Source organism: Lemur catta, chromosome 11 (genome assembly GCF_020740605.2).
Source record: "Lemur catta isolate mLemCat1 chromosome 11, mLemCat1.pri, whole genome shotgun sequence".
Classification (NCBI taxonomy): domain Eukaryota; kingdom Metazoa; phylum Chordata; class Mammalia; order Primates; family Lemuridae; genus Lemur; species Lemur catta.
In genome coordinates, this window is record NC_059138.1 from 24,061,917 (window position 1) to 24,072,509 (window position 10,593).

The window sequence follows — 10,593 nt, forward strand, 5'->3', positions numbered from 1 at the left end:
AGCTAATTTTTTAATTTTTTTATAGAGACGTGTCTTCCTGTGTTGCCTAGGCTGGTCTCAAACTCCTCGTTTACAGCTATCCACCCACCTTGGCTTCCCAAAGTGCTGGGATTATAGACATAAACCACCACACCCAGCCCATCTCTTGTTTCAAAAAGGAAGTTTGGCTCAAGTGGAGAGGAAGGAAGTGACAGTAACATTTGTACAGGTCAGACCAGGTAAGGCATTCAACTACAACTACTTTTGGCTTTAACAGGGAGTTGAAAGCTAACTGTGTATCCAACACGTTCTTTTGGATACTGTGCAAATGAGTATTCTCAACAGCACCAGAAAAAGCAAAATTTCTAGCTCTTTTTCTTTATCTCTTCCCTTCTTTTGTTTGCTTCTTTCCCACTCATCCTTTTTCCTTCTCTCTTTTTATCCTTTGATTGTAAGCAGAGGAGAAAATAGAAACAGCCAGATTCTCTAAATCTTAATGGTGTATTTTATTAATGTTTTCACTTTCAAGTTCTTAACAACTACATGTCAAATTGTAATTTCATCAAAATGTCAGTATCTGGTGCAGAATTATTGGGTTGAAACAATCCTGGCAGTTTTACAAGTGAAACAGACAATTATGTGTGCTCTAAACTGGAGAATATTGATAGGCAAGCTGTTGAGTCCTGGAATACAAATTGAACCCATGGTTGAGAATTCCTACAAGATTTCAGTGTTTGTCTAGTTCAAAGGAAACCAACATTCACTAGGGATAGTAATTCAGGAAAATCTTTCCAAAGATGGTCATTTTTTTTCAGTAGGAGATGTTGTTTTTAGGCATGTAAGTAGTCTAAAAAGCACACTTTAAAATGCGCTTATTTTTCATTTCAGCTAACATGTCAATTACAAATTCACGGCAGAACTTATAGAAAGAAACAAAATGTTAACAAAGACCATTGTGGCAGATGGTGTGAAGGATGAAACATCACGGGAAATGAAATAATGTTCCTCATTCCAGCCATAAGGATAAACACTGGGTTCTGAGTTAAAAAAGGCATCTATACAAAGACCTTCACCAATACACACATTAATAGAACGAACATTCTGTACATTATCTGTCTCCTTACAAGTCACATTGCTGTAGCAGGTGCAACGAAACTTTTCTGAAAATTGCTGCAGGTCGTCAAATGTGGGTTTTCCAGTTATTAAGTACTTTCCCTCCTTCCCCGTTTGAATAGCAATATTCGCTGGGTTCAGGTGAAGATAGTCACTTGAATTCCAGTTTTTCCTCGTACACACACCTTGCTCCTGGCAAAGCACTTGGTTACACATTTTTGCTGCTAGGGTAATGTTGATTAAGTAAGGATTTAGTGTAGTCCTCAGGTAATCATCTAGGTCCGAGCAAGATTTCTGTAAAATTATAAGATGGTCAGGATATCAAAAGACAAGTTAGTTGATATTTGATTTAATTCACTGCAATAAGCAATTTTTAGGGAAGAACAAAAAAACAGACACAGAAAGGGGTGAGGAACATTTGATCTTTTTCACATGAACAAGGAAGATTATTCCAACTGTTTTTTGTAACATTTGCTAAATTCACTGCACATGCTGTTTCATGCCACTGAATAATTGACCACTTGAGGCTTCACATACCCTAGCCTTGATCTTCCTTAATAACTCGTAAATTACTCAGACAAAGAATGGTATAGCTGTTAAAGCATGGGCTCTAAAGTATGGGGTTCATTTGCCAAGATAGGAGTCCCAGTTCCATTAGTGACTACCTATATGAATTTGGGACTCTCTGAAGCTTTCTTAGTTTCCTATCTGAGTGCCTTGAGCAAATTAATTAAGCTGGATATACTTCAGCTATACCATAAGATAAGGATAATTATGGTGCTTCACTCATAGGGTTATTGTGAAGATGAAAATATATGATACATATAAAAGTGCTTAACAGAGGGTCTAGCATATCTTTGGTTGACCCTCAATGAATTATAAAGAAAAGTAATAAGCATCACATTTGTCAGACAAATGTAAACAGCATTGACAAATGTGATTTTTATTTTTATTTCAGTGGATTCAGGGGATGCAAATGGTTTTTTCTTATATGGATGAATTGTATAGTGGTGAAGTCAGGGTTTTAGTTTACCCATTACCTGAATAGTATACATTGTATCTGAAAGGTAATTTTTTGTCTCTCAACCCCCTCCCACCCTCCCCACTTCTGATTTTCCGACAGTCATAATACTGCTCTGTATGACTATGTATACCCATTGTTAGCCCCAACTTATAAGGGAGGATGTATGGTATTTGTTTTTCCATTCTTGAGATACTTCACTCAGGATAATAATGGTCTCCAGCTCGACCCAAGTTGCTGCAAAAGACATTATTTAATTCTTTTTATGACTGAGTAGTATTCCATGGTATGTGTATACACACACACACACATCATTTTCTTTATCCACTCATTAGTTGATGGGCACTTAGGTTGATTCCACATCCTTGCAATTGTGAGTTGTGCTGTGATTAACATACAAGTGTAGGTATCTTTTTTTATATAATGACTTATTTTCTTTTGTATAGATACCCAGTATCTACTGCATTGCTGGATCAAATTGTAGGTCTACTTTTAGTTCTTTAAGGAATCTCCATACTGTTTTCCATACAGTTTGTACTAATCTACATTCCCAGCAAAAGGATATAAGCAATCCTTTTTCACTGCATCTGCACCAACATCTATTGTTTTTTGACTTTTTAATAATGGCCATTCTGAGAGGGGTAAGGTGATACCTCATTGTAGCTTTAATTTGCATTTCCCTGATGATTAGGGATGTTGAGTATTTTTTTTAATGTTTGTTTGCCATTGTATATCTTCTTTTGGAAAATTTCTGTTTATGTCTTTGCCAACTTTTTAATGAGGTTATTTGTTTTTTTTATTTTCTTGAGTTCCTTGTAGATTCTAGATATTAGTCCTTCATCAGACATGTAATTTGAAAATATTTTCTCCCATTCTGTAGGTTGTATATGTACTCGTGTTATGATGTCTTTTTCTGTGCAGAAGCTTTTTAGTTTAATTAAGTCTATTTATTTATGTTTCTTTTTGTTGTATTTGCTTTTACAGTCTTAGTCATAAATTCTTTGCCTAGGCCAATGTCCAGAAGAGATTTTCCTAGGTTTTCTTATAGAATTTTTATGGGATCGGGTCTTACATTTAAGTCTTTAATTCATCTTGAGTTAATTTTTTATAAATCACAGGAGATACTCATTTTCATTCTTCTGCATATGGCTGTCTAATTTTCCTAGCACCATTTATTGAATATGGCATCCTTTACCAAGTGTATGTTTTTGTTTGCTTTGTCAAAGGTAAGTTGGTTGTATGTATACAATTTTATTTCTGAGTTCTCTATTCTCCATTGATCTATGTGTCTACTTTTATACCAGTACCATGCTGATTTGGTTACTATGGCCTTGTAGTATAATTTGAAGTCAGGTAATGTGATACCTCCAGATTTGTTCTTTTTGTTTAGGATTGATTTGGCTATTCAGGCTCTTTTTTAATTTCATATAAGATTTAGGATTTTTTTTTCTAATTCTGTAAAAAAAATGATGTTTGTATTATGATGGTAATTGCATTGAATCTATAAATCACTTTAGGCAGTAGGAACATGTTAACAATATTGATTCTTCCAATTCTTGAGCATGGGATGTTTTTCCATTTGTTTGTGTTATCTACAATTTTTTTTTGCAGCAGTTATAAATGGTCTTGAATTCTTGATTTGATTCTCAGCTTGGCAATTATTAGCATGTAGAAATGCTACTGATTTGTCTACATACATTTTGTAACATAAAACCCTACTGAATTCCTTTATCAATTCTAGAAATTATATGAATTAGGGTTTTCTAGATATGAGATCACATCCTTGGCATACAGGGATAGTTTGACTTCCTCTTTCCCAGTTTGGATGGCATTTATTCCACTGTCTTGCCTTTTTGCTGTAAGACTTCCGGGACTTTATTGAATAGAAATGGTGGAAGTATGCATCCTTGTGTTGTTGCAATTCTTAGGGAGATTGCTTTCAACTTTTTCGTGTTCAGTACAATGTTGGTGGAGGGTTTGTCATACATGGCTTTTAACATTTGTAGTTATGTTCCTTCTATGCCTAGTTTGTTGAGGGTTTTTAATGGTTTTTCTTCTTAATTCCTTTTATGTGGTGAATCACATCTATTGATTTGCGTATGTTGAGCCATCCTTGCATCCCTGGGATGAAACACACTTGATCATGGTCATTTTCTTTTTGATGTTCTTTTGGACGTAGTTTGCTAGTATTTTGTTGAGGAATTTTGCATCTATATATATCAGGGATATTCATTTGTAGTTTTCTCTTCTTGTGTATTTCCCTGGCTTTGGTTTTAGGGTGATACTGGCTTTGTTGAATGAGTTAGGAAGGATTTCCTTCTTCTCAATCTTGGAACAGTTCTGGTATATATGTCCCCATTCTTCTTTGTAGGTCTGAGATAATTCAGCTGTGAATCCTGGTTTTAGGGTGATACTGGCTTTGTTGAATGAGTTAGGGAGGATTTCCTTCTTTTCAGTCTTTTAGAACAGTTCTGATAGATATGTACCCATTTTTCTTTGTAGGTCTGAAATAATTCAGCTGTGAATTCATTTTGTACTGGGCTTTAGTTTGTTAGGAAATGTTTTGTTAATGATTCAGTCTCGCTACTCATTTTTGGTCTGTTCAGAATTTTTATTTCTTCTTGCTTCAAGCTTGGGAGGTTGAATATTTCAAAAAATTTATCCATTTTCTCTAGATTTTCTAATTTTTGTGCACAGAGGGGTTCATAATAGTCTCAGATGATGTTTTGTATATCTATGGTATCAGTTATAAATGTCTACTTTCTCATTTCTGATTGAGCTTATTTGAATCCTCTGTCTTCTTTTCTTGGTTAATCTAGCTAATGGTCTATTGATTTTGCTTATCTTGTCAAAGAACCAACTTTATGTTTCATTGATCCTTTGTATTGTTTTTTGAGTTCCAATTTGACTTAGTTCTGTTCTGATCTTTATTATTTCTTGTGTTCTGCTAGCTTTTGGTTTGGTATGTTCTGTTTTTCTAGTTCCTGGAAATGAGACATTAGGTTATTAATATGTGATCTGTCTTTTTGATATAAGCATATAGTGCTATAAACTTCCCTCTCAGCACTGTTTTTACTGTATCCCAGTGATTTTGGTAACTTGTGTCACCATTCTTATTTAATTTAAAAAATTTTGTGGTTTCTATCTTGATTTCATCATTGACTCAAAGATGATTCAGCAGCACACTTTTTATTTCCTTGTATTTGTATAATTTTGAGAATTGCTCCTCAAATTGATTTCTGCTTTTATTCCACTGTGGACTGAGAAGATATATGATATGATTTCAACTTTTTAAAAATTTGTGACACTTGTTTTGTGGCCTAACATGTGGTCTACCTCACAAAATATTCCATGTGCTGATGAGGAGAATGTATGTTCTGTAGTTTTAGGGTTGAATGTTCTGTGAATGTTAGGTCCATTTGTTCTAGAGTCCCATTTGCATCCCATGTTTCTTTATTGATTTTCTGCCTCAATGATCTGCCTAGTATTGTCTCTAGAGGGTCATAGTCCCCCACTATTATTATATTGCTATTTATTTCTTAGGTCTATTAGTATTTGTTTTATGAATTTGGGAATTCTGGTGTTAGGTGTGTATATATATATTTAGGATTGTTGTATCTTCATGTTGAATTGGTCACTTTATCATTATATGATAACCATTTTTGTCTTTATTTGCTATTGTTGAATTAAGTCTGTTTTATCTGACAGAAGAATAGCTATTCCTGCTCACTTTTGGATTCTGTTTGCATGGAATATTTTTTCCACCTCTTTACCTTGAGTCTATGAGAATCTTTACAAATTAAATGGGATTCTTGGAGACAGAAGATATTTGGGTTTAATTTGTTCATCCATTCCACCAATCTATATTGGGCATTTGGACCATTTACATTCAAAGTTAATATTGATATATGAGATACTGTTGCAGTCATCATGTTGATTGCTATCTAGTTGCTTTTTATTCTCCTCTGTGTTAAAGTTTTATAATAGTTGTGAGTTTTTACTTTCAAATGTTTTCATACTGGTATCAACTTTTTGATGTTAAGATCACTTTTGAGTACTTCTTGTAGGGCCAGCCTAGTGGTAGAAAATTTACTTAGTGTTTGCTTGTCTTGGAAAGATTTTATTTCCCTTCAATTATGAAACTAAGTTTCGCAAAATTCTTGGCTGACACTTACTCTTTTTAAGAATACTAAAGATAGCACACCAATCCCTTGTGACTTGTAAAATTTCTGCTAAGAAGTCAACTGTTATTCTAATGGATTTTCTTTGTAAGTTACTTAATGTATTTGTCTCACAGCTCATAGGAATTCCTCCTTCATACTGACATTGGCCTGTCTGATGACTATGTGCCTTGGTGATGTCCTTTTTGAAATGAAACTCCTAGGAGTTCATTGACTTTCTTGTATCTGGATGTTCAAATCTCTAGCAATACCAGGGAAGTTTTCCTCAAATAATCCCTCACATGGGTTTTCTAAGCTTTTCACTTTTTGATGTGATTTTTCAGGGATACTTACGATTGTCATTTGGGCATTATACATAATTCTATTATTTTTCAGAAACTTTGTTCAATTCCTTTCTTTTTTTTATTTTTTATTTTTGCCTGAATGGGTTAATTCAAAAGACTGGTCCTCAAGCTTTGAAATTCTTTCTTCTGCTTGATGTAGTCTATTGTTAAAATTGGCCACCATGTTTAATATTTCCCTAGATGAATTTTTCATTTCTAGAAGTTCTATTTAGGTTTTTAAAAAATATATCTATCTCTTTTTAAAATTTTTCATTCATGTCCTGAATTAATTTTCTGGTTTCCTTCAGTTGGTTTTCCATTTTTCTTGGCTCCCACTGAGCTTCCTTACAATTCATATTTTGAATTCACAATCTTTCACTGCAGTATTTTCATTTTTGTTGGAATCCATTGCTAGAGAATTGGTGTGATCCTTCAATGAGGGGAGGGGGTTGTTATGCTCTGTTTTTTCCTACTGCCAGAGGTCTTGCATTGATTTCTTCTTAGCAGTAGAAACAATCACTTCTTGTTTTTAAATGTCATATTAAAGTTGAAGGACTTTACCTGGTATGAATAATACTGAAGATGATTTAGGAGGCATGGTAGTAGAATGTGAATCTAAGATTAAAGTGCTATTAAAATACATGTGTGACACTCAAATGGTACGTCACATTAACCTACTCTTTGAAGAATGTCTGATTCATTCTTCCTCAGAGTAAGGGTGAAGCTCTCAGTTTTCTTTGAAAGACAGAAAAGAAAAGAATATGGAGAATTTATAAATATCTATAAATTTTTAAATAATAGAATCCTTGATAAAGGAGTTTATGAATTTGAGAAAACAACTAATAAAAATTAGGAATATACTTAGTAGAATTATAATTTTAAAATAATTTTCTGACATATACAAGATTTTATCAAGGGACACACAACTTTCTCTGAACTTATATTTTCTATTGTTTCTCTTTCTTAAAGATCAAACTAAAGATATTAGAATTATTCAAAATAGGTAGAAGGGCTCAGATTACCTTTAAAGAATTTCACAAATGTAACTGCTCTTACGTATTTTGGAATAAGGTGAGAATATTCTATCTGAAGGGCAAGATATGAATATATTCCTTCTCAAAAGGTCTCTTGTGGTCTTAGTCTCATCTCTACAGGCCCTGGTATAAGACCCCTTGGCAATGAGCTTCAATTGACATTCTCCATGGTGTGTTTATTGTTAGAATTTCCACATCCGTCAAAGATAGAATAGTTTAGTTCCAATTTATCAGTGACTGTTTGACATCTTTACTCTTAACACTGATTCAAGAGGATTGAAGAGGTGGGGAATAAAGACCTGATATGGAGAGTGAAACAAGAATAAAAATAAGGGAAGAGAGACTTAATAACTCACCATGTCAGAAAACTGATATCACAATCTTGTTTTTGCTACTTAATAACTATGTAGCCTATAGAAATTCAGTTAATCTCACAGAATTTGTTTCCCCAATGGAAAACTGTTACAATATATCCTGCTTTCTAACAACCAAATAAATGCAAGATATTTTGATTCAGCCAGTATTAATTGAGCATCTACTACTATATGCCTTGTATAGAACTACTTATTTCTTATTTGATACCAAAACAATCCTCAAAAATATTAAAGGTAGAAATGTTTTCATCTATTTCCTACCAATTCACTTACCACACTTCGCAGTATACTAAGGCCTCCCCATATTACAACTCCAGAGGCACCCAGAGCAATACTTTCACCAAGTGTATTCACAAGGTCATCCTGGCAAATGTAATAGAAAAAGTTAGCAGATAAAAATAAAATGAAAGTGTTATATTTAGGACATTAACACCAAAGATCAGCATGCTGACCCAATAATAGTAATTTAAACATTTCTCCATTATTTCTACTTGTTACACAGTCATTGCCTTACTATAAAAAATAAAGACTGCTATTGTTTTAATTACTTCTATTGAAAAGACAGCAGGCCTATGAAAGAAAAAACAGAAAGTGAGTTAATACACTGTCTATACTACCTAATTCTCCACGCTTGCTAAGAGATCATGAGATTACATTAAAGATTAAACATATATTTATTTTACATCTATTTAGTGATGTAAAACTACTAGTGTGCACATTGCTAAATGAAACTAAAAGCAAAATTTCACTCCCTTCAAAAATAATATGAAATTTCACAAAACAAGTTTTTGTGCACACTATTTCATTGTCCTAATACCTTGATTTACTTACCTGAGAAAGGTATTTCAAAACTAGATCAGCAAAAACTGGGCGGGCATATACAAAAACTGGAAGTGGCCTTCCCATATCAGGAGATTTGGAAATCCTAATGGCTTCATAAATTCGATTACGTACATAGAGCGCAATTTGTGGAGGAGACAGTCTGGTAGTCAAATAAATAGATGGAAAAAGGGCAGTGCTTTCATTCCACAACCAGTCAAGATGATCATTTCTTCTTTTCTCTATATCATAGCAACTTCCAGTGAAACTATGTTGATTATAATTATAGTTGTAACAATCAGGGAAAAGATAATAACCCCATAAACGATGTGGCCGAAGTAATTTTCCCAATTTTAAAGTCTCTTGCATGAAATCCTTTGCTGCTTTTTCAAATTCAACTATGGCTATGTTGGTAGCCTCTGTGTCATCAAGCTGTGTATTGTGTTTCTGGACTAACTCAATAGACTCATTCCTGTAAACATGTTTGGGTTTCCAATTTCTTGCCCAAGTGGGCCTCCATTCTTTCCAGTCAATGACAGCCAACCCCGTATCATTTATTGGCATGTAATAGTCAATGTCTTTCTTGGCTTTGTCCAAATGTTTTTTTAAGGATGCCTTCTGGGGAATTCCTCCATTCACAGATCTGCCTGTCATATCTATATAAGGATAGTAACCAAGTCTATCAGTATAAAATATTGTAATATTTTGCCCTGTGACATTTTCTCGGGGGCTTCCTACTAAAGAGAAAAGGCTCAGATCTAGGGGCCCATCAACCCCTGCAATACAAAGTTCAGTTGGGGCATTCCAGGCCCAGAGGAAAGGCACATTTGGGATAAGAGGGGGTGCTCTGAAATCCAGAGCCAAGCAACATGGAATCAGAAGGAAGGTGAACACTGTATGGGATACTCCATTGGACCCAAGAAACCTCTTGAAGAAGATATTCTTGAACCTTAGCACTCCCATTGCAAAGAGCAATGAATATAAAAAAACATATTTCCTCCTACACACTTTGGTTTACCCGATAGTAGATGTAAGACATTAGAACATATAAAAGAGAGTAGAATGAAGCCACTTTGTTGGATAAAGAGGTACAATGATTATATTTCACTTAAATATTGTTCTTCTTATTTTCAGGAATGTTTTTCAAGTTGCATCACCTATAACTGAAAAAAGAAATATAGAACATATTGTTATGTTGCATTTCATAATAAAGATCATAAGCTTTACCAAGTTCTAAACTTTAAGTGCAGAAATTTTAATAGTTTTTTTATTTATTTTTTATATGAAGGGGGTAGTGAGAAGGGGATTCAATTTCTTTCTTTCTTTCTTTCTTTCTTTCTTTTTTTTTTTTTTTTTTTTGAGACAGTCTCACTCTGTCACCCTGGGTAGAGTACGATGGCATCGTTGTAGCTCACTGCAGCCTCAGACTCCTGGGATCAAGAGATCCTCCTGCCTCAGCTTCCTGAGTAGCTGGGACTATAGGTGTGCACAACGATGCCCAGCTAATTTTTCAATTTTTAGTAGAGACAGCGTTTCACTTGTGCTCAGGCTGGTCTCCAACTCCTGAGCTCAAGCAATCCTCCTGCCTCAGCCTTCTACAGTGCTAGGATTACAGGAGTGAGCCACCATACCCAGACTTAATTCAATTTTAAAAGATGGAGAATCTATTCCTATGTTTGAATGAATAAAATTATTTCCTCTTATACAAACTCTATAATGGTTAACATTTGTCTCATCTTCCCAAATCAT

The 10,593-nt window shown here is 34.3% G+C and overlaps 1 protein-coding gene across 1 annotated transcript; it reads right to left on the reverse strand.

Moving 5' to 3' along the window:
• Positions 1 to 879: 879 nt before the first annotated feature.
• LOC123646963 (hyaluronidase PH-20-like) lies at positions 880 to 9,807 on the reverse strand. Its single transcript, XM_045564140.1, has 3 exons — positions 8,857 to 9,807; positions 8,299 to 8,388; positions 880 to 1,386 (listed from the first exon to the last, which is right to left on the reverse strand). The coding sequence occupies exons 1-3, from the start codon at positions 9,805 to 9,807 to the stop codon at positions 880 to 882; spliced, it is 1,548 nt and encodes a 515-aa protein (XP_045420096.1).
• Positions 9,808 to 10,593: the final 786 nt, after the last annotated feature.